Consider the following 23,061-nt stretch of genomic DNA (forward strand, 5'->3'; position numbering starts at 1 on the left):
GTCCAGCCGAGCAGTCGTCGACAGTATTTGGCGACGGCTCATGGGTCTGTATCACCGATGGGTTGATGAGGGTGACGGAAATCACGACTGCCCAGTCCGTCGCCCCCAGAAGTTCGAACCTTCGAAAGAGAGGGCTAGCCTAGCTCTTGAGGGGCCAGACCTGCATACCTGCCCTTCTCCCCCGTTCTACGTTCGTAACATTAGCGACTGATTCCCAAGTAGTCCGCCCCTTCAGAGCAATAGAGGCTAACCTGACAGATAGTCGCCAAGGACTGCTGCTTTACAGACCCAACTCAAGCCTTGCACTTCTTGAATGGGCGGGGCTTGCGACATGTGTCGCATAAAGAAGACCCAGTGCGGTGCTGAGAGGCTGGTCACTCTCACTCTGCGTGCCGGGTCAAGCCGGCCGTAATGCAAGAAGCGCAAGGCTAGGGATGGGTTCCGCCCCGGGGGGGGTGGGGGGGCAAAGGCCTTTTCAAAGGCTTCCGTATCAACAGGGCCTCTCGATTTTTTCCATGGCCATCTGCATTACCATACCCTCGTGGGCCGACCATGTTGCCATTTTCAAGACCTCGGGTCTGACGGCCAAGAAGCACCGTTACTACAACGAGGACACAATCGACCTGGACTTTGACGGCATGGTTGCCGACATCAAGGCCAGTCCCAGGGGCAGCAACTTCCTTCTGCACGCCTGTGCCCACCAACAAGAGTGTTATTGCAAGAAGAGCTGGGAAAATGGGACTATCCGAACGTGTTCGCCTTGCGTCCTGAGAAGGGTGTCTCTTGGACGGTCAAACAATCACGGTAAGCAGCGATTCCACTTCTGTATTTTACTTTTCCAATTTGATCTAACGTACTTGGATAGGGGATTGAGACAACTTTGTGAACAAATTATCATCGTCGACAACGACTTCACAGTGACTGCTTATCTGATCAAGGGCAAGATATACGTGCATTATTTGTTGACGCGTGCAGTCGGCATGGTTATCTGTTGTTTCATCATAACTCCGACAAAAGACGCAAGAACCTCGCCTCCGGCTCAGATATTCTTGATCTCACCATCACATCAATATGAAGCAGCTGAGGCAGCGCGACGGTCTTCTACACATCGTACACAGACACATCCTTCTGCTGCAATTGGGCGCCGCTGTCTTGTCAATGAAAATGGGCAGGTTGCCAGACTGGCCTCGTCGATCACCTATCCTCATCATGAAGACGAGCCACGATTACTCGAGAGGCCGAAGGCAGCTTGTCGGGCTTTGCGATGTTGCACAGTGCATCTTTCCCCAGGTCCAGTTGTAGAAGAATCAAATGTGCGAGGGCCAGTGAGTCACTGGCCCTCACTATCGCTGGGCACCATCTGCCTACATGTAAATAGCCCCACCTAGCCAGAGGTCATTTCCCTCCGTTTCTTCTTCTTCTTTTCTCCAGCAGCGCATCAATCCGTCATTTCCATATCAAAACTCCACGTGCATCATCATTAGGGAGCAGTACAGCTATCAATCGAGTCTTCTCTGGTTAGCCTCAGGCCCTCAATAAGCATGAATATACTGCTAAGGGCGCTATCGCCAATATAAAAAGTATGACGGGGAAAAGTCGAGGCCGAGCGATTCATATTCTCGTCTCAGATTTCAAGCTGTACAAAGGTCGTCTGCACGAATGCGGGGATGGAATAAAATCCATGCATCCCCTCCATTGAGGCTCGCTTCACAAGACGCTTTGACAACCGTAGGAAGCTGTTGAATGCTTAGCTATTAAGGGAGGCTTCATCATCAATCCGCATCATGAAACCAATTGGCAGTCTCTTCTTTTAGTCATTCTAATTATCCTCCGTCTTCAGAGCTCCATCAAGCTTCCCTCTGTTCTGGTTCACAAGACTCTAGCCTTATGAGCCAACGAAGGCGAAGCCCAGCATCAAGACTAGACCAGGTTCGCCGTCATGCAGAGTCTTGACAATTCTATCTAGTCCATATTATCTGCCGGGGAAAAAACAGTTGTAAAGGATTCTGCGGCCTTGTATCTTCGTTTCTCGGTCTGCATTCCTGTTTGGGGTCAAAGTCCAGATAAAAACTCCATCTCGGCCGTCTTGACTTTGGAGGCAATCCTCAATAAGATGGTTTTTCCGCAATGACCTCGGGCTTTGAGGGAAAGACAAGGGGGAGGAGGGAAGGTTGGGCAGGTTGGGAAATGGCCTGTGTTTGCAAGCACAGACGACGGCACAGACGACGTGGAGGCGGCACTCGGCCGCAGCAACCTTGGAACAGCGCAACGGCAGTCGAAGTCAACACCCTCTCAAGACGTCCATAAAGTCCACGTGGGTAGCTGTTCTAGCTCGGACGAGTGGCGTCTTCCCACTACGGAACATGCCGCACGCAATCTCACAAGGTGGTGGAGGCTGCGCAGTGACAAAAAGAAAAAGACCTGCCGCAGGGGGAGAATGTTGTGGAGGAAATCAAGGAAGGAGTCTAACTCGGCTGTTTCGAAACAATGCACAAGTCCTGAAAGGGCCAGTCCCGAAATCCCTCGACCTGTTTGTGGATACGCGCCCCGAGATGAGCCACTGAATACGGGTCTTGCTGGGTGGGGAACCATGGCACAAGCCGGGGAGACTTGCCCATGTCAGATACCATGGCGCAGACGGCAATTTCAGATATCTTCTCCCGCAAGAAGGGGACCGGACATCTTGCAAAGGTGGTAAAGGAAGTGACTCAAGAGGCCTTCTTGTTGTATTTGAATTTCGGAAAAGGAGTTTTCGGCCGATGCGTTCTCAGCAGTAATCGAGGGCGGATGCTACCTATAATTGTGTAATTATAGAAAAGCTGATACTGTGTAGATAGAATTTTCTTTAAACTTACGCTCTTGCAGATGTACCCCTGATGAATTGAATCCGTCGGCCCACTTTGGGATCTTGCAGTTCTATAAGTCGTGATGCGATCTCTTGTTGTCCGTGTCTTTGCTCCTCCTGAGCTTGTTGTTGTTGTTCGTCGCTCGCCGTGTGTAGTTCCCTAATCGTCCGTTGGAGCTGGTCCGCCTCCTTTCCTTGCCCAACGAGGTTCGCCTTTCTAGGAATTAATTCGTTCCGTTCTCTCACTCTTTTCTCACCTACATTCGCTTCCACGGTAACAATGAAGGCTTCTCTCGGTAAGAATCTACCGGCAAACAACACCCGAAAGCATCTTTTGTCTGAAGAGCAGACGTTTCAATCAATGGAGGAGTTACTAACGAGGCCCACACAGCCCAGACCGCAGCCTTTGCGGCGTCTCGATCAATCGTCGATACTGGCCTTGCATCGAGATCGATCGACACCGCGCTCTTTAACAACTTTCAGTGGATGGCCGAATACGCAGCTGCAGGGTATTGCAACATAGACGGCACTGTCGGCGACGTGATCTCCTGCGAGGATGATGTCTGCGCCGACATCGTCGCCAATGGTGCCACCATCGTGGCGACCCTCAGCACTGGATACGAGTCTACCGGCGGTGTGATCATGAGGGACGATGTCAACAAGGCGATTGTGGTTTCTTTTGCCGGCACAGACTCGGATAGTATTATCGACATCGTACTGGAGTAAGTCGAGCAGGGCCTCTATTGAATGATGGATGGCACAAGATGATCTTTTCTCTTTACTGCTGTCATGAGCTAATTCATTATCAATTGCTTAGTCTCGACTTTGGCCTCGAATCTATCGGGATGTGTGACGGGTGCGAGGTGCACAGCGGCTTTCACGGCGCCTGGGACGATGTGTCCGATACGGTCATCAGCACTGTCCAGGACCTGGTGGAGGAGACCGGCTCCGAGTACAGCGTCACTTTCACGGGACACTCCCTCGGAGCCGCGCTTGCAACCCTGGGATGCGCATAGTACGTCCTCACTTGACCTATTTGCACACTTCTTACCGCTCTCCATGCCCACCACTCTTGCTATACACACAACCTTGTTCTATTACTAACCAATCACCTCGTCTACAGCTGGCGCATCGACGGAGGCGCCTGTGAACTCTACACATTCGGCTCCCCCCGCGTGGGCAACCTCGCCTTTGCCGAGTTCGTGTCGGCCCAGAGCGGCGACGAGTACCGCATGACGCACCTGGACGACCCTGTCCCTCGTCTTCCAAGCCATGACTTCGGATATTACCACACCAACATGGAATACTGGCTGTCGGACGGCACGGACACTACGACGGACTACACGGCTGCCGACGTGGTTGTCTGCACGGGGTATTACAATACGAGCTGTAACAGTGCGGGCTTGATCAGCACAGACTATACGGCACATTCGTATTATTTGGAGCATATTAGCGTTTGCAGTTGAGGATGAGGATAATATAGAGTGGACTCGAGGAGTCTTATGTGTTGGAGGCTTTTTGGGCCAAGTCAAGATGAACGTTGACTAGTTCCAATGTCAAATTAATACATCATGTAAATTGTTCAGATCTCAATTCGTTGAACATATGCACGTGCTGTCGTTAGGACGTGTTGCTCAGCCATCACGCTATTCAACAACTAAGGTTCGTGCCAGATAAGAACTGGAATGATCAGATATTCCTCACTTCATGCAGCCTTACAAATTCTCCATCATCCATACCGCACCGTTCCCGCACCCTCCCTAAACCAATCATCCGACGCCAACGATTCCTCAGCCGACGCAAAGTTGATGATAGTGCTCTTCATCGTCGTATACTCGCGATACGCATCAATACCATTCTCGCTGCCCACACCGCTCGCTGTCTTTGCGCCACCCCAAGGACTGCTCGGATCGTTGCGGTGGTGCGTGTTGACCCAGACAATCCCAGCCTCGATCTGCTCCGAGACTCGGTACGCCTGCGAGAGGTCCTTTGTCCAGATGGCTGCCCCGAGGCCAAAGCTGCTGTCGTTGGCGAGCTGGACGGCCTCGTCCTCGTTGTCGAAGCCCACAACGACAACTACAGGCCCAAATGCCTCTTCCCTCCAGATGCGTGCGTCGAGGATACTATTGTTGCCGTCCGTGGATGTGAGTATCGTCGGTGCGTAATAGTAACCCTTGGAAAAGTCGGTCCCATCCAGAGAACTCGTCCCTCCTAGCCTGGACCCTCCAACGGCAGTGACCCCGAAGCCACCCTCCACAGCCTGCTGAACGAGAGTCTCGACGTTCTTTAGCTGCTTTTCGGAGATCAGCGGGCCCATCATCGACACTGGATTCGACGGCGCGCCCATGTTCTGAAAGATGAGCTCGCACTTGGCCTTCAGCCTGTCCACGACCTGGTTCTTCACCTTATTGTCCACAATGATCCTCGTGGCAGCCACACAAGTCTGTCCACTGGCCACAAACGCCCCAAACGCGATCCCATTCACAGCAACATTGATATCCGCGTCTTGAAACACCACAAGCGGCGCCTTGCCGCCAAGCTCAGCCGTGAACCTCGCCAGGTTGCCTCCCACAATACTCCCAATCGCCCTCCCGGCCTCAGTGCCGCCGGTGACGTCCACTTTCCTCACCAACACATGGCTCACCAGCGCCTTGCCCGTGGTGGCGCCATACCCAGGCAGCACGCTGAACACCCCGTCCGGCACGCCAGCCTCGGCCAGGATCTCGCCCAGCTTCAGGGTCGTCAGCGGAGTCAGCTCGCTAGGCTTGACGACAACGCTATTTCCCGCAGCCAGGGCAGGCGCAATCTTTTTCACGGCGATGAGGAGGGGGTGGTTAAAGGGGGTGATGAGCGCGACGACGCCCAGCGGCACGCGGTCGACCCAGTTGTGCAGTTTTCCCACGGTGGGAAGCACGGCGCGCTCCTCGGTGCGCAGCAGGGCGGCGTAGTACTTGAACCAGCGGACGAGGGAGGGGACCTGGGCGTTCATCTCGCGGATGGGGCGGCCGGTCTGCTGGACCTCGAGGGCGATGAGGGAGGGGAGGTGGGCGGTGAGGAGGGTGGCGGTGCGGTCGAGGACGTCTGCGCGGTGGTGGCGTGGGGCGCGGGACCAGGTGCCGGATTTGAAGGCCGCGTTGGCGATGATGATGGCGTGCTCGACGTCGGCGGGCGAGGCGGACTGGGCGTGGGCGAAGATGGTCCCTGTAGAGGGGTCCTCGATGGGGATTCTGGATTATATGTTAGAGATGAAGGGTCCTCGTTCCTGTACTGGGGTCCTGTATGGGATGGGTTGATGATGGTTCACTCACAACTCTCCTTGGCCCGGCGAATACTTGCCACCTATCCACAGCTGGGCTGGATCAGATGTTGCAGACATGATTACGAGGCCTCAAATGAGAGATGCCTCAAATGCGAGATGAAGGTCACCAAGGAATCGATAAATAATCCTTGAGATGAGGTGTGGCTGTGCAAGTACAAATGTAGTAATTTCACAGTCAAGGATGAGAGAAAGAAGGACGAGAGAGGTCTTTTGGAGTTTGAGGTTATCGCCGGCATCTTTTTGTGGGCCGTAAGATTCTCGACCCCGGCAACATGGCGGGCCGTCCCGTGGCACAGGGAACAGGGTACCATTAAGGGAGAATCGTAAGGCTCAATTTAAAGTGACTCGTTTCTATACATACATTGTTTGGAGGGGGTAGACACAGCTTGTTCATGAGGGAAACGTAGGAGACCGATCTTCACTCAAACAGACGGTATTATTCGGACGTTCCAAGAGATACTGCAGCTTCAAGTCTCGGCAAACAACCACATTGCAAGCATTCCTACGACCCATGTAATTCCATGTTACGAAATTACTATCCATGATCAGAATGACAAGAAATCACTGCCAGCCAAGCAAAAACTCAGAATGTGCTGCCAATACCCGCCTCCAACCTTTCATTCCCCACAGTAACCACATTGCTTGTCGCATGCTGTCAAATCTTTCATGGGCTCGTAACAGGCATCAAAGCTGTCGTAGTGGCCATCGAGATCGTAAGCCCTCTCCTCTGCTTCTTCAACCCACGGCTTATCCTGTGCATTCAGGTCAGCTCATGCCTTATCCGCATCAGGCTAGAAAATATGTTACCACTCTTTCGAAAGCTTTGTGTTTGTCTCCGTCTCGCTGCAACTTGCCATACTTCTGCCTACAATATTGAAGCAGTTGCTCGTCAGGTCCGCAGGTCATGTTACGGAGAATGTCGCTTCTATGTTGCGATATCACATCCAGGGCTCGACTGGGGACTAGGACTCGATTGACAATCTTATTTAGTCGAACTGTGCCGAGTCCCTGGCCTGTTCCACGTGATTCGACATGAGGCGTGGCTGACTCGACCAAGTCTTTGATATCCGCAAGACTGACCGAGCTGCGGTCAGTCAACTGTAAACCAGTCGACGAGGAAAGTGGCGATGCTTGAGCTGCTCAGTTCTTCATCCCACTGATCTTCCAAGTCGAGATCAAGGTTGAATTTCTTGCTCATCCAATCTTGGCAGAACAAAGACAAGATGCTTGTGCCAAGTGATGGCAATAGGGATTGAAAGGCAGCTTTCACCGTGATCTCTGGCAGGGCCTTATCCTAATACATCATTCAAAATTAGATATTACATCACTTTTATAATTCTAACTTCTCATAGCATACCTTATTTTCCTGGAAATACAGAGTCTTAACAGAAGCTTTGGTTTCTGCTTGGGAATGCAGATCCTCTTTTGGGGTCCCCATGCCCACGCCCAACTTCGTCGCTGCAGGTTTTTGCTTCAATCTTCGGTCGATATCTCTGGACGGTCTTGCGAGATTGGCTCGCCAATGATGCGTTATTGATAGGGTTTATCTGATAGAGGTTGACCTCAAAGCCTTTGTCATGCTTTGCACATTTGAAATTCTTATACCTGCAGATCTCCGAGCCGTGAATCAGTATACAAGTATCACTGTCTTGAGATAGCCACCCTGTACTTAAGCGTTCAACTTCTCAAAGTTTGCTTCAAGAAGTGCATCCGCCTCAGTTTCGGCGAACTCGGATCCTGAGCCAGATGGGACAAAGTATCGAATCGACTCCTGGGGTCCGTAGCTCACTTGGTTTACGAGCTAGACCGCGAATGGTGCGCCTTTGACCAGTGGGGCGTCATTTTTGATGACCACCTTCTCCCGACGAGCCCAGGACATGAACTGGTTGAACTTATGGTCATGGTCAAGGCGCTGAGGTCGATAAGGCGTGATGGACGAACAACAGAGAATAGCAGACATTGTGGCTTGAAAATGAAATGAAGATATTGAAATAGTAGAGAATAGAGTGTGAATAGCAACAAGCACTGAAAGCTTACAGCATACTGTGTTCTCAGGTAGTAGATCGTAACTTCGTTTTATCAACATGCCAACACTGATCCCTTTATAGATAGAAGCAAACATAGGTATTATGCATTGGTTCGAAGAATAGTCTCGCGCGGGTTGTAATATCCCAGTTGAGACATGATCAAAATTGTCTCGAGATTCGGTCAACGATATGGAGTGACTTAAACTTTGTTTCTGAAGCGTAGTGACCGGTCAGATATAGACAACGTCATGATTCACTTTGTTTCCTGTTTCCTGAGAGAAGGAACGAGAGCCCTAGATCTGAGATGGTCACAGATTGCATTGAGACTTCACGTAAGTTCATTCTAAAGGAAAGACTCCTCGGTTCGTTCCCGTAGGCCAAGATGATAGTTCTTTCGTGATTAGCTCTTCGGTGAGCTTGCATGAAAGAAGGGAGCTTCAATAATGTTTGATGATCTACTTGATCTCAACGAAGGCGAGGCGTTGCAGCCAAGCAGATAGGTATTGTCCTGTATCAGGCCAAATTGGATGATTTAATACGCGAGCATGACCAACGCTCTAGTGATCGAGACCATTCCGGATGTGATTATTACCGAGATGAGGGACTCCTCATAATCTTCCTCGGCAGATGGAGCAGGACGATGCGATGGAGGAAGAGAAAGGAGCGCAAGATGTCGTCATTGTAGCTGTTTGTTTAGGAGGCTTAGGTATATTAATACTATTTTGATACATCATCGCTAGTCGCCCTTGTCAACAAGACAGGACACTTACACAATCAACATACTGACGAACATTTGCTTCGCGTCAGCGTCTTCAAAGACAGCTACGGGCTGGATACCCCCAGGCATGAAATGCACGGGCTGATAGTGGCTGACCCACGCATAAGCACCTGGGTATCAATGTCCAATTGCTCTATGCAACCCAGGCGACCAGAAGGCAAGCAACCGAGTCATTTGTAGCTCAACGAAGAGATGCAAATTGGAGTACGCGTGATAATTATGGCCGAATACCTTTGACAATAAACATGACAAGTCTCACCTCCAACGCAGGTTGTCTTACCAAGAACTTTGTTGGCAGTCGTCCCACTCTTCGCTCAAGTATGGGGCCAGCATTATGTGTCGTGTGGCCATGAATCCATTCTCGGATATGCCGGATCAGGCAAGCCGACAAGACAGGGCGATAGAACTCCACGGAACGTCCACCTCGCCCGCAAATGTGCCCCAACCTCCAAAACGTTTTTGTACATTGATCTACACACGCTAAACAGAAAATCCAACTAAGTGACGATGTGGCCTCCGTCAGCGGAGAATGACTCCGCCCCCAGACTTGTGCCTTGTCTTGGCTTTCTGGGGAAAATGCGGAGTAGAGTCGTAGGTGTGGATAATTTGAATAGTGTACAATATTGTCCCGACCGGCTTGTGGTAAGACATGTCGAACAACATCACTTTGACAGCCACCCTAGCGGGGGTCTGTCGCCCTATTTTCAGCTTCCACGAAGATAGTTCAACAGAAGCACAAGACCGAGAACGAGCCTACCAGGCTGACTGGTGTGTCAGTCTCCTCCCCTCCTTCCCCTCCTCCTTCTCCCTCTTCCCCCCCCCCCCCTCTCTCTCTCAAGAGAGAAGCTGATATATAAATGCAAGTGAATAGTCAAATCTAAAGGCAAAGACAAACATATACGCACACACACATCATTCATCCACTCTGCCCAACAAAGATGAGCCCATCCACAACAACAGACACACCAAAGCACGTCCCCTCCAGCCAGCGCTGCGAGCCCGGCTCCATCAACGTGCCCATTGCAAAATGGCCCAAGACCGCCACCGACGGTCCCATTGACGCCCTGGCCGTGGCCAAGGACATCTTCTCAAGCTTCAACAGCAACCTCGCCAAGTTGCCCTCCCAACAGGCCGCTAGCGACATCATATCTCTGTTTCGGGACGAGGGCTGCTACTGGCGCGACCACCTCGCCCTGTCGTGGGACCTGCGCACCCTCAAGAACCGCGACAAGATCGCTGCCTTCCTGGCGGACAATGCAAGTCTCGAGGAGGTTGCTGTTGACACTTCAACCGAGTTCCGGTCGCCTAAAGTTGGGGCTTTCAACCCAGAGCAGACGGTCAAGGGCATCGTGGTCTATCTCACTCTCTCTACGCGGCTGGGACGGGGACGTGGATTAGCGAAGCTGGCCCAGGACGGCGGTGGTGGCTGGAAGATCTGGACGCTGTTTACGGGTCTGGAGGAGCTCAAGGGGTTTGAGGAACCTGTTGGGCGGCGGCGGCCTACTGGTGTGGCACATGGATATCACCGTGGGCGGAAGAACTGGCTTGATAGGAGGCGGGAGGAGGAGGATTTTGTCAATGGTGACCCTGATGTTCTCATTTTGGGTGAGTTCTACATTTTGCTATATTACTATTGTCATAAGCTTTCTTTCTTTCTCTCTCTCTCTCTCTCTCTCTCCCCCCTCTTCTCTTTCCCATCTTTATATAGTACTTCATGCTGACAGAAATCTTAAACTTAGGTGCTGGTCAGGCTGGGCTCACAGCCCATGCCAGGCTGAAGATGCTCAACGTTCCTACGCTGATCGTGGATGCGAACGCTTCAGTCGGCGATAATTGGCGGCAGCGATACCACCAGCTCGTTCTCCGTATGTAACAACCAACCCTCTCTCCATCTCTTACCCTCGTCTCTTCGGTTAGTTCTCATCCAGCGGAAACCATCAGCTAACCATATGGAAAATCAAAAATCTCTTTGTCCCTCCCAACAGACGACCCAGTATGGTACGACCACATGCCATACATTCCCTTCCCCGACTCGTGGCCCATCTTCACGCCCAAGGACAAGCTAGGTGACTTTTTCGAGTCGTACGCAAAGCTGCTCGAGCTGAATGTGTGGACCCGGTCGACAGTCGAGGCGGCCTCGTGGGACGAGCGCGAGAAACGCTGGACCATCACGGTCAAGCGCACAGTCACAGACGGCCAGGGCGGCGAGGAAACGCACACACGCACCCTCCGCCCCAAGCACATCATCCAGTCCACCGGGCACTCCGGAAAACCCAACCTCCCCGCCATCCCCGGCATCGAGACGTTCCAGGGCGACTTTCTAGGTCACAGCTCAGCCTTCCCCGGCGCCCGCCCCGACGGAGCAGGCAGAAAGGCCGTCGTGATCGGAGCGTGCAACTCTGCCCACGACATTTGCCAGGACTACCACGAAAAGGGCTACGCCGTCACCATGGTGCAGCGCTCGTCCACCTGCGTGGTCTCGAGCAGTTCCATCTGCCGCATCAGCCTGAAAGGGGACTACGAAGAAGGCGGGCCCCCGACAGAGGATTCCGACCTGGCTGGGTGGGCCACGCCCGCAGAGGTGCTCAAGGCCGTGCACAGGGAAGTCTGCGCTGCACAGCAGGCCCACGATGCGGAGACTCTCCAAGGCCTGCGCAAGGCCGGGTTCGCCGTGGATAAAGGGCCGGACGAGTGTGGGTTGTATCTCAAGTATTTCCAGCGCGGAGGCGGGTACTACATCGACGTTGGGGCCTCGCAGCTCATTGCGGACGGGAGCATCGCTGTCAAGCAGGGCCAGGAGGTTGTCGAGGTGCTGCCGCATGGTTTGCGCTTTGCAGACGGGACGGAGCTTGAGGCGGACGAGATTGTGTTTGCGACTGGCTATCAAAATATGCGCACGCAGGCCCGGGCTATCTTTGGAGATGAGGTGGCGGACAAGCTCGGGGATATTTGGGGCTTTGATGAGGAGGGTGAGTTTAGGGCGCTGTGGAGGAACTCGGGACATCCTGGGTTTTGGTTTCATGGAGGCAATCTGGCGATTTGTCGGTACTATTCGAGGGTTGTGGCGTTGCAGATCAAGGCGCAGCTCGAGGGTTTGGCTTGATTGTGGAGGAAGCAATGATTAATTGCAAAGCATGCGATTGCCTAGCCTTGTAATTATCTTCTAATGACTCACCCGTGGCACTTGGTCGTGAAGAGATGCTTTGAATAAGTAAACAAGAAGGTTTCAGACAAGGACTTTGCATAATTATGTGATGAACATTGACTCTAGGCAGATAGGTACACGAACCAGTAGGCAATAATCAAGGATATTTGACAGCATGTCTCAACAGACCCAGCGGTAATTGAATTCCTCGTCCCTCTGAGAATATCCTTATGTAGTGAAATGTACGCATTCTCCAAGACAAAGCAATTGTCTATTCAATGAGGCTTCTTATATGATAAATTTTTGCTTTACGGCATGAAGACGAGCCCTTCCTCCTGCAACGCGCAGAGCCAATTCCCGTTAGGATCAATTCGTAAGTATCATACGTTCTCTCTACCACTCTCCATTATTCTTCCTGCCTTATTTGCCCCCTCCACCCTCATTCAACTCTCTGGAAATCCACGCCCTCCGCCCTCTGCCCCTCGATAAACATCACGGGCGGAGTAAAATGCTTCCGCCCATGAAACAAATAAGCCACCACGCTCAAGACAATCACCGCCCCCCAGATCAGCGGCGCCCAGTTCGCATCCGCCGGATCGGGCGAGGTCTCGCTCGGGAAACAGCTCATGACGACGATGAACCCCGAGTAGGCGACGGCGACGATGTTGATGGGTAACCCCCACCGCCCCAAGCTCCAGCGGGCTGGGGGTAGCGGGGGCGCGTTGCCGATGCCTAGACGGCGGAGGAGGACGCAGCCTATGGAGAGCATGTAGGTCGACATGAGGGCCAGGAGGGAGAGGGAGGCGATGATGCTGAAGGCCAGGCTGGAGCCGAGGGAGACGAGGGAGATGATGACGGAGATGATTGTGGCGGCGTAGACTGCGTTGAAGGGTTGATCGTATTTGTGATTCATCTGTGTGAGTGTATGCACAGTTAGAAAGGGTAATGTTTTGTGGTTTCTTGCTTCATTTTCCTTTTTCTCTCTTTTAATCTGATTCATGTTTCATGGTTTTCTCTTCCTTCAAGACTCACATGAGAGATCCAGGAGGAAAAAGGGAACCCCTTGTCCCTAGAAAAAGCCCATATCTCACGTGACGTGGTCGCCAGAGCAGTAATGTTGCCGGCAGCGATGAGGAGGATCAATACGACAGCCAGAAACAGCGCGGCGCTGCTGCTTCCTGTATTGGCAAACAGGTTCAGGTACGGCAGGTCGGAGTCAAGAATGGAATCCAATGGGCCAATGCAAAACAACATGGTGATGACGAGCAAAATGGCCATGACGGAGTTCAAGACGTAGGACCACCACATGGCGAGGGGGACAGTCAGAGACGCATCCCTCACCTCCTCGGCTACAAGGGAAATTCCGAGAATTAAGAAGTAATTAGCAATCAACTGCAAGTCACAAGAACGACAAACAAAAAAACGAGACAAAATGCTCACAGATGTGCACGATAGTATCACTTCCCAACATCGACCAAATAATCGAAACCTGCGTAACCAAACACGCAGCCCCATAATTCCCCCACCCACTATTATTCTCAAACCCAGCAAAGACGTCCCGCGCGCTGTTCAGAGGCCGACACAAGCCCCAGAGCACCCCGACATAGGCCACCAGGCCAATGGTGTGCCCCAGCAGGCTCCCGACCTCGACGGCAGGCAGCACGCTGGCGCCGAGCGTGTTGAAGACGATGGTGACGAGCATGAGCGCCAGCAGGACCAGGAACAGCTGCCAGTCCGTCATGACGAGGTCGGGCCAGGTCAGGTTGACCGTGACCTGGACCAGCTGGGCGGCCACGTAGACGCCGCCCGCATAGCTGGCGACCCAGCCCAGGCTGCTCATCCAGCCCGCCGCGTAGCTGGCCTCCTTTTGCCATCGCGGCGGGGCGAACTCGCTCACCCAGTGGTACTGCCCGCCCGCCGTCGGGCTCATGGACGTCATCTCGGCCAGCGACAGCACCACCGACCCGTACAGCACCATGCACCCGATGAACGTCCAGAAGAAGCCGCCGTAGCCTACGGCCGGGATCGACGGCGACATGGACACGATGGCGTACTCCCACGTCGCCATGTAGATCGACACGAACCCAAAGGTCGACCAGTACGAGAAGTTGCGCTGGAACTGCTGTGCCTTGCCCAGCCTCGCCATGTCGGCCGCATCCGTGTCGACGAGGAGAGAATCTATCCCCGCCGCCGCCTCATCGGGCGAGGCGACCTTGGCGAGCACATTCTTGGCCGACATTGTTTTTTTTTTTTTTTTTTTTTTTTGGGGAGAGTAGTCGACGAGATCAGACTTAAATTAGGCGACCAATTCACTCATACATGGATATAGTGTATTAAAGTGAGAAACGTCCAAACAGTACAAGAGACCTCAAAGGGCAGCTGATGGGAGAAAGGAAAGGGAACGCCTGTGAGCCAATCTAAGGACTTGGACAATATTCTCTCCAGCTGAGGTGAGAATATGCAAACAAACCAAAGTGCGTATGCTGTGGCAAACGGCCGTCTGCTGCCTTATCTCTGATTGATGCGAGACACAAAAAGAAATGGACCGACTTGACTATCAGGCACATTGTAAGAGGCGTACACATGCTGCATTAGCGCTGCAACACCACAGGCGCTGCAGCTTGAGTATGGCGTTCAGCTAGGACGGGTCAGTGGCTGGGACCATCCTACTTAAGGTAAGTCTGCATACTTGTGGCCAGGGGTATCTGCGTCGCTTTTACATTGGAGGAATCCGTTGCCGGTATCCCGGACCCACGAGATAAGTCGATCACCATGCGCGTCTGCTTGACGTATGGAAAGAGAGAGAGAGAGAGAGATGGGCCACAAGATAAACGACATTGCCTGATAAGATAGCTACTGTAGACTAAGTTATATTACCGAGAAGCTGGCATCTATCAAGTACAGATCAATTCGTTACAAAATCACGCTTTTTCAAAGCAAAACAGATTCATCGACCGAGCCCCATCCCACAGCCCTCGCTGCATTCTCTGGCATGCTTGATTATAATAAACGCAATGATTACACCAATATCGACAATGCCGTTGGAGATAATGACCAGGCCTACCACAGCTCACAAGTAGGCTCCTTGACAGGGCAATTGAATGCCTCGCGGAACTCACGAGAGTTCGATGTAGTTCCCTGTGAAGGTCAGCAGAGCGCCCAATCATTGAACGAGCCAAATACAGAGAGGAGAACTCAACTTACCTTGATTCTATACTGGCTAGGACTGTGAGGATCCGTGTAGATCAGCTGTACCGACCTCTCCTCTCGCGACTTCCCACACCACGTCAGTCCATAGGCGAGGAAGAAGACCTGCTCCTTGGTGAAGTGCTGCAGCCCCGGGAGCTGCAGGTCAGCCTTCTCATCGTCACGCTGCTGCCAGGATTGGAACGCGGCCGTGAGACCGCCGGCGTCAGCAATGTTCTCTCCAAGTGTGAGCTTCCCGTTCACGTGGAGCGGTCCATCCTTGGTCGGGATGGAATAGTTGGAGTACTGCTCGACGAAGCAGTCCGTCTTGGTCTTGAAGGCGTCGATGGTCGAATTATCCCACCAGTCAGTATAGTTCCCGTTCTGGTCGTAATTCCGACCTGACGAATCAAAGGCATGCGACAGCTCATGACCGGCGACAGCGCCAAAGGCACCATACGACAGGTACTTGGGCACGGAGGGGTCATAAAAGACGGGAGCCTGCATGATGCCGGCTGGGAACACGATCTCATTGCCAGGCGGGTTGTAATAGGCATTGACGGTCGGCGCAGACATGCCCCATTCGGCCTTGTCGACGGGCTTGTCAATCTGCGCCCACTCGCGCTTGATATCATTCTTGGTCGAGGCGAGCCTGTTGGCAAAGAATGTGTTGGAGGAAACGGGAACCTCGCTGTAGTACTTCTGGAGTTCTTCTGCGTCGGTGACATCCGGACTCTCGGTGGGGTACCCAATCTTTTGACGAATCAGGTTGACCTTGTCAATCGCGAGCTGGCGGACCGTCTTGGTCATCCACTCGGAATGTTTGAGCTTGGTGATGAACTCGTCCTTGATATCATGGATGATCTGGTCGCCGAGATCCTTGGCTTCCTTGGAGAAGGCTGTTTCGACGAAGAAGCGGCTCAGGATCCAGGGAAGATCACTGTCGACCACACTAACACACGTCCTCCACCTCTCGGGCTTGACATCAGGCTCCTTGCCCTGAAGCTTGTTGTTGAACCTGCGAAGAGGCTCCACAGAATCACTCTCCACCACCGTCCCGTAGGACTGCACCACCTTCCAGCCCAGGTACGCCTTGAGGACGTCCCGTTCCTGGGTTGCCAAGATATCGGAAAGAGACTTGAGGTAGTCTGGAGAGGCCACGATGATCTTGGACGGCTTGTAGCCATCGGCAAGGCCCGTAATGAGCGTCTTCACCGAGATGGCAGGGTTGTATGCGTCGGCCTCATCCAAGGTCTTGGGGTTGTAGACTTTGGTGATGTCCGACAGATCTTCGGGGTCAGGAGCCGCAGCGGCCATTTGCGCCTCGAAATCAACCAGCTGATCAACCACCCTCTTGTTCACGTGGTCCGGTGCTCCTGGGTGCTGGAAGACCGAGAGCACGTCGTGGGCCCTTTCCTTCCTGGCTTCATTTATCAAGCCCTGGAGAACGGCACCGATTGTGTCCTTGTACGCAGTCACCATCTCGGTTTTGTTGTAATACTGCTTTGATGGGAGACCAAAAGAATAGGGAGGGCTGAGCGATACGACATTGGCATTGGGGTCCTTGTCATCAGCACCAACACCCAGGGAAATCGGGGTCCTGACCCCAATGCTCATCAAAAATTGCACAGTGTTGGTGAGAGCTTGATCTTCATGAGATCCGTGTAAGGGGTATAGCCTTTCGACCTGTTTGAGCAGGTCGAGCAGCGGCTTGGACCCGATGGACCGCAGCAGGGTCTCGTTCAGGCAAGCGTTGTACCCATCCTGCAGCTTGGCGAAGATCTCCTGGTCTGGAGACGAGGCAGTCCAAAAGAGAGAAGTATCCTGTGGGGCTGGAGACTCGAGGATACGCTTCAGGATAAGCTGGCCTTCCTCGCTCATGACCTGCAGGCTGCCCACGCTGGTCTGGTCCTCACGGATCTCGTGGATGGCATCGAAGCCCTCGCAGGCATACGCGCGGAAGTCCTCGCATGGGTCGAGCTCCTTGTATCTGTTCCTCTCACACAGTAAGTAAACGATAGGTACAGGAGCAGCAGGAATGGGCGCTGTGCTGAGGGGAATGGTGCTTTCTGACTGACCTAGGTGAGATGCTCCGCAGCAGCGTAGCCGAGGCGAGAACGCATCCAGCAGTCGTGCAGATCTTGGCCTCGTCACCGGGGTTTGGCACCACGGGCGACTCGTCACTTTCTTCTTTCCTGGCCAGAAAGGTCACCAGGAAGAGAGCGATGAAAAAGATGAGAAGCAAGCTCAGAATGATGTTGGCGATATGACCTGCGAGCCAGCTCGTCAGGCGCTCCGTCCTCGAATGCTCGTGAGATTCTTCCTCATCTGCGGCCCCATCGCGGCCCAGAAGAGGAGTCCTCTCACTGGCGGGGACATCATCAGAAGAAGGGTTGATGTTTGACATGATTTGTTGTTTTTGATGGACTCCAAAAGGGATGTCCAACCTTTTGAAGGGAAAAGGAAACTGCAGTTGACTGGAGGCCGTGGTGTGTGTTGGTTGATATGTGAGACGGGGTCGTACTGTGGGTGTGGGGCTGGAGCTAGGATGCGGCAGGTGCTATGGTGAGTTGTCGGCTGACGTAACACAAGCATCATCGCCCACTTGATGCCCCCTGAGCAAGGGCCTCCATGGGCCTCCTTCATACAGTAAGGCCTGAACTATACCGCGGTACAAGCACGTACTTCTTATGGCTCAGCCAAACTCTTCCTCAAACCCCTGCCAACATCAACCAACCTTCGATGCTACGCCGTGGTCGAAACAGTAAACTCTCAGCCCATGTTGACCAATAATCCTTGTATCGTATGACTGGAATCTGCCGTGCACTTTACGACTTGACTCTGTATGCAGCCAGCATGCACGCCCATTGCTCAGTTTGTATCTTCTCATGATAAATGTCAAGAATGTGTCATCCCCTGGCGGATCGGCCCGTCTGACGAGGTAAAATCTAAACACGCAGGACACGCGGTTCATGGGGCAGAACCCGACGCCATCTGCCGGTGACGTTTCTGGCCGGCTGGGACGAGACGCCTCACATAGGCCACCGCACCCTTGTAGAGGAACTACGTTTTGAATCGCTCTTGGCTTAGTGAAATTGTGTACGTCGTGTGGTATCTGATGAAATATCCAAAGTCATGCCCTCGCTTCAGGCCCATCATCTCACCTCCTCCGTCCTCGCACAGATGGGACATCCCCTAATCTGATCTCTCAACAGCCTCGCGTGCGTAACCTTGGTGCCCACCGTTCTCCTCACGCCCTGTCTTTCATCATCCTCATGTGCCGCATAGCGACCAAAACCTGCGAGATCCTCTGTCAGCTGGTCTGGGTGCAGCACCTGCAACAAATGCGTCAGGTGGTACACGTGTCCACACGCGAAGCCCACCAGTGTCTCCTCTTCCCATTCGGTAAATGGCTCCAGACACTGCACCGCCGCACAGTGGCCAGGCTTCCACTTCTTTGCGGGCTTCTTGAGAGGCGGGTGTGGCGTGGCGGCGGCGTCCTTTGTCGCCTTCGAGTTGCCTGTTGCTGCTTTGGCGGATGGTTCGTTGGTCCCGGTGGAGTGAACCGAAGCTGCATCCGATACCACGCTCTTGGTTTCCACGTCCACGTGGTCGGCATCCTTGACCACAACATCGTATTTGATCCCCTTGCGCTGCCCATTTCGGAGAGTCGTTTGCGCAGCGGCGACTTCGCTTCTCAGTACTCTGGCAACGCCCTCGCTGATGCTGTATTGTATCTCGTGCTCCTTCATGATATGCTTCAGACCCTCTCGTAGGCCTTCAATCTCCAAGCCTTCAGGAATCCTCCTCACTAACGTGATGGGGTTGATGGCAGTGCCGACTTCTTCAAGCAGTCCTCGTATGAAGCGCGGTTTGTCCATGCTATAGTTCAACAGGTCTTCCCACAGGTCCGGGTCGTCAAGATCTTTAGCAAAGGCTATTGCTCGACTCACGTCGCCCAGTCGGTCTATGATGAGGTATAAAGCCCGCTTCATCTGACCGGTCTTGGAGTACAGGTAGACGAGCTCGGGAATGTAGCTGTGTTCTTCGCATTCATGAACGGCCTAGGCATATCGTCAGTTACGTTTGGTCCGAGGATCACGAGAAGGGGAGAATTGTGTGCAGACCGACCTTTTCAAAGGTGTACGATGTCGAGGTCTTCAGAAAGTCCATCAGAATGGATTGATCGTACAGGGCGAAAAGATGGACGGCCAAGTCCGCAAACCCATCGACCAGGCTCTGGCTCTCCATGACAAGGCGCTCGCGGTTCTCACCCATATGTTCTTGAACCCCTTCGCCTTTGAAGAGCGCCCGCAGGTAGAAAAACAGGTAAAGGTTCAGTTCTTTCTCCTGCAACTGGGACACCACGGCCTCAGGTCTGACCAGGCCGTGCTGGGCTTCATCGACCAGAAGTGTGATTGCCTCTGCGGTGGCCTCCTCCAGGTTGCTCATGGTCATCTGGTCCTGTCCATCAGCAGGGACGCGAAGAGTCACGAAGCTCGGGATATCATCTGCCACAGCATCGGCCAGATGACTGTCTTTGATCAACCTCATTGCGGAATCGGCATCTTGGAGCCTGATATAGTAACGGAGGGCCTCCCTATGGCGACCGTTGACCTCACACAGCTTCGCTAGGCTTTCCACGACGATCCTCCAATCACGCCCCTTCACGCCGTCCTCAACACTATCCGGTCGCACATCACGATACTTCAACTGGTTCTCCAGAGTGGTTGTGACAGTGTTGACGTCGAACAAGTCCGAATGCCATCTGTCCAGGAGGTCCTTCAGTCGTAGTTTGTCGGTCTGGATATAGTGCTTGAGCACGACTTCGTAGACAATGGACGGGAGCGGGGGCCGCATCGGCTCGATGGGGATGAAGTTTGTGATCTCGTCGAACTTTTCGGCGTGGGCGAACGCGTAGACCCACTTCTCCCATTGATCAGAAGACGTGAGGACTTTGCCCGCCACCTGGCCAGCACGTTGCCAGTCTCCGGTATCAACCAGCTGCTGGAGCCAAAGCTCGCCGATGCGCCGCTTTTCCTTGTCGACCATGACATTTGCTTGCCTGCCGACCTCATCCATCACCGACGCAGTGTCGGCGTAGAAATCGTCCGGCATCTGCGACCGACTTGGCGTGCTTGGTGATGTGATGTCTTGGATATTTTCTGCGGTGATGACGATCTCCGGGTTCTCATCTACGAGCTCCCAGGCCCGCTGGTATTCTCGCCGCTCTACAAGCCAGGAGAGATGGTCGCTCAAGTCGCGCTTCGTAGCGAGGATGCAGTCATAAGGACTGTGCACAAAGATCTTGGTTCCAGGCTTCGACAGGCTGGGATGCACACTTGGCGTGGCCAGCCGCTGAGGCTGCGCCCTGACGCTCCCAGAAATGCTTGGTGTCTTGGAAGCAGAAGCTGCCTCATTGCTATGTCCACTTCGAACGCTGGCGGCAGAGCTGAAGAGGGCCTTGGTGGGATACATGGCCACATTCCAGACATCGGTACCAATCCCAGCCATGGTTTCGAGGTATCCTTTGGAACCTGCCACCACGGTAGCCGCCTGTTGTGGGAGGACGCCCAAATGGTAGTCATTTGAGCTCAGGCGATCGTGTCGACTGATGCTGAGGCTGTCCTTGTCGATCTCGGCCTGGGAAATCAGATCAATCAATCGCAGCTCCGGGGGAGGATGGTTTTGGCGACGCCGAAGGCCGCCTGAGGGACCGCTGCCGGCGGAGCTCGTCGAAGGCTCTGCCTTGTGGCCGTGAACAGGCTTGCTCTCCCCTTCATCGCCCTCGTCGTCTTCATCATGCAGAGGGTAAGCAAGAACGAGTAACAGGCTCTGGGTATACAACGAAATGCCTGAAATGATACAATCCATGCGCAAACTAACTTGAAGTCAGCACCAGGCTACAGTTCCAAGACCGGGGCGGATGAGACTCACATCTTTACCATTTCCGCCTTATCGAGACTTCGCTCGGCGGCATTCTTGTCCGCGCCGTGGACATGAATAATCCAAATCGTGCCACCCCACCCAACCAAAAGTCTTTCGGTTTGCCTTTTGTCGCGGCTTTGGTGAAGTTTGAGTTTCTCTGCAGCCGGAGAGGCAGGGCCAATGTCCTCTGCGACCTTGGCTTCGTCGCTCGCTGGTACAGACTGTTCGTCGATCCACTCGACTCTGCCTTTCCACACACTGGCCATGGTCTCCCATTCGTCGGTCTGCGGTCTGTCATAATGACCGATCCGCTTCCAAGCATCGTCCGGTTCACCACCCTCCAGGTGCAGATTAGATCGCATGATCTTGATGCCATGTTCGTTAAGCCATACGACATATTTTCCGGACAGCGACCATTTGATTGTGCTGATGATGCCCTCCCCGGAATGCAGAACTGTATCTTTGCCAGTGTTCGTACCGAGGCCCATGCTACCCAGCCAGCCAGATGCAGTAGCAGCAGCCGTTCCTACAGTCGAAGACGTACTGCGGCCAGGACCACCACCAACCGTCAAGATAAGATTTCCGGCTGTTCCTCCCGAGAGATATGTCCGGTCGTTCTTGAAGTCAGGGGACAGGGCGACTGCATGTACGGGTCTGGCAAAGTTCCTCAACTGCACATCCTTCAAGTCAACCAATGACTGAACACAAACGTTGCCGTCCATCGAAGACGTAGCAATGTAGATCTGATTCGAGGGAAGGTTCGGTATCTGTGGCGCCTCCCGAGGCTTTCTCGCTGTCGCTGCAGAGCTCGCCGCAGACTGTCGCGATTCCGGCCGAGAATTTGAGCCACCAGCTACACCGCCAGTCGCCTGGGCAATCGCACGCGTGGCGGCTTCGGGTTTGGCAGCAATTGTCGGCGGCGGAAATGGAGATATAGAGACGGCAGTGACGGAGACGGAATGGGCATGATAGGTTCGCAAGGCCTGGAAGGACGGTAATTGTAGCACATGCTGCGGGACCATCAGTTGGGGACGGACTGAAGGTCTGGGAGAGGTTTGATGCTCACAATATTGCCGTTGTGGGTGCCAATAATCTGCATACGGGGTCAGCCGAGCGCGCGGTGGCGACAAGGGGCGGCGTTTGGCCTCCTTACCATCTTATCACCGGCGACAAGGAATGCACTCGTCGAGTCTGCATTTCTGTAGACGGAGCTGAGATGCTGCGTTAACCTGGCATACTTTAGTCGCGGCTCGTCGTCGTCGTCGTCGTCCTCATCGTCGTCGTCGTCATCTTCCCCTCCTTCCTCTTCGTCCTCTTCCTCGTCGTCATCTCCGTCTTGCTCCTCAGTTTCGGTCTCTGTAGCCTCTGTGGTCGTGTCATAAGCGCCTATGGGTTTAGCATCGCCAGTAGCTTCTGCTGAGCTTTCAGGAGAGTTGCGACCGTCGTCAACAGGACTGGATGCGACTTCGTGCGTGTCGATGGTCTTGTCATCGCCTGCACCAGGCACAGATTCCGTCATCTTTGCTCAAAGCCTAATGACCTGATCATGGCGGTCGCTATCTGTGAGGGAAAGGAACAGGTCTCGTCGCGGGGGAGTTGATCGTATAACCAAGACAGGCAGCTTGCAAGAGCACGACAAAATAAATTGAAAGTGACTTCGGAGACACGCGACGTCAGAGAGGCTAGTGGACCGCGGCTCTACGTGGGCAGGTGGGATGGGGCACCTAGGAAGGAGCTTGGGCCGTCAATTGCAAGGGTACGTACCGCTAAAGGTGGTGTAGCCATAGAAGCGCGAGTTAGCAACACTGTAGATCCATGCATGACAAGGCACGA

At 53.5% G+C, this 23,061-nt stretch overlaps 8 protein-coding genes across 8 annotated transcripts; 3 read left to right on the forward strand and 5 right to left on the reverse strand.

Annotated features, from left to right (window-relative positions):
- Positions 1 to 515: 515 nt before the first annotated feature.
- M406DRAFT_48653 (uncharacterized protein) lies at positions 516 to 701 on the forward strand (the record flags this gene model as incomplete). Its single annotated transcript, XM_040924373.1, has 1 exon — positions 516 to 701. A coding segment is annotated over one exon (186 nt), but the record flags the coding sequence as incomplete, so codon positions are not given.
- Positions 702 to 3,331: 2,630 nt separating this feature from the next.
- On the forward strand, positions 3,332 to 4,311 carry M406DRAFT_340864 (alpha/beta-hydrolase; the record flags this gene model as incomplete). Its single annotated transcript, XM_040921595.1, has 3 exons — positions 3,332 to 3,559; positions 3,640 to 3,860; positions 3,969 to 4,311. 3 exons carry the CDS (start codon positions 3,332 to 3,334, stop codon positions 4,309 to 4,311), a joined length of 792 nt encoding a protein of 263 aa, XP_040774203.1.
- A 263-nt stretch (positions 4,312 to 4,574) lies between these two features.
- On the reverse strand, positions 4,575 to 6,221 carry M406DRAFT_331779 (aldehyde dehydrogenase; the record flags this gene model as incomplete). Its single annotated transcript, XM_040920668.1, has 2 exons — positions 4,575 to 6,072; positions 6,154 to 6,221. The coding sequence occupies 2 exons, from the start codon at positions 6,219 to 6,221 to the stop codon at positions 4,575 to 4,577; spliced, it is 1,566 nt and encodes a 521-aa protein (XP_040774204.1).
- Positions 6,222 to 7,254: 1,033 nt separating this feature from the next.
- M406DRAFT_331780 (uncharacterized protein) lies at positions 7,255 to 8,124 on the reverse strand (the record flags this gene model as incomplete). The annotated part of the gene is made up of 3 exons (XM_040920669.1): positions 7,255 to 7,458; positions 7,522 to 7,530; positions 7,972 to 8,124. The coding sequence occupies 3 exons, from the start codon at positions 8,122 to 8,124 to the stop codon at positions 7,255 to 7,257; spliced, it is 366 nt and encodes a 121-aa protein (XP_040774205.1).
- Positions 8,125 to 9,907: 1,783 nt separating this feature from the next.
- M406DRAFT_292874 (FAD/NAD(P)-binding domain-containing protein) lies at positions 9,908 to 12,117 on the forward strand (the record flags this gene model as incomplete). The annotated part of the gene is made up of 3 exons (XM_040919058.1): positions 9,908 to 10,574; positions 10,709 to 10,834; positions 10,955 to 12,117. The coding sequence occupies 3 exons, from the start codon at positions 9,908 to 9,910 to the stop codon at positions 12,070 to 12,072; spliced, it is 1,911 nt and encodes a 636-aa protein (XP_040774206.1). The 3' UTR covers positions 12,073 to 12,117.
- A 436-nt stretch (positions 12,118 to 12,553) lies between these two features.
- M406DRAFT_340867 (amino acid transporter) lies at positions 12,554 to 14,260 on the reverse strand (the record flags this gene model as incomplete). Its single annotated transcript, XM_040921596.1, has 3 exons — positions 12,554 to 13,027; positions 13,147 to 13,463; positions 13,555 to 14,260. 3 exons carry the CDS (start codon positions 14,258 to 14,260, stop codon positions 12,554 to 12,556), a joined length of 1,497 nt encoding a protein of 498 aa, XP_040774207.1.
- Positions 14,261 to 14,931: 671 nt separating this feature from the next.
- Positions 14,932 to 17,802, reverse strand: M406DRAFT_279297 (endothelin-converting enzyme 1). Its single transcript, XM_040918377.1, has 4 exons — positions 17,379 to 17,802; positions 16,702 to 17,290; positions 15,319 to 16,638; positions 14,932 to 15,252 (listed from the first exon to the last, which is right to left on the reverse strand). The coding sequence occupies exons 1-4, from the start codon at positions 17,705 to 17,707 to the stop codon at positions 15,175 to 15,177; spliced, it is 2,316 nt and encodes a 771-aa protein (XP_040774208.1). The 5' UTR covers positions 17,708 to 17,802; the 3' UTR covers positions 14,932 to 15,174.
- Positions 17,803 to 18,372: 570 nt separating this feature from the next.
- Positions 18,373 to 22,585, reverse strand: M406DRAFT_279302 (uncharacterized protein). Its single transcript, XM_040918378.1, has 6 exons — positions 22,382 to 22,585; positions 22,295 to 22,321; positions 21,238 to 22,238; positions 19,432 to 21,181; positions 18,867 to 19,364; positions 18,373 to 18,800 (listed from the first exon to the last, which is right to left on the reverse strand). The coding sequence occupies exons 1-6, from the start codon at positions 22,382 to 22,384 to the stop codon at positions 18,456 to 18,458; spliced, it is 3,624 nt and encodes a 1,207-aa protein (XP_040774209.1). The 5' UTR covers positions 22,385 to 22,585; the 3' UTR covers positions 18,373 to 18,455.
- Positions 22,586 to 23,061: the final 476 nt, after the last annotated feature.

Source organism: Cryphonectria parasitica (genome assembly GCF_011745365.1).
Source record: "Cryphonectria parasitica EP155 unplaced genomic scaffold M406scaffold_6, whole genome shotgun sequence".
Classification (NCBI taxonomy): Eukaryota; Fungi; Ascomycota; class Sordariomycetes; order Diaporthales; family Cryphonectriaceae; genus Cryphonectria; species Cryphonectria parasitica.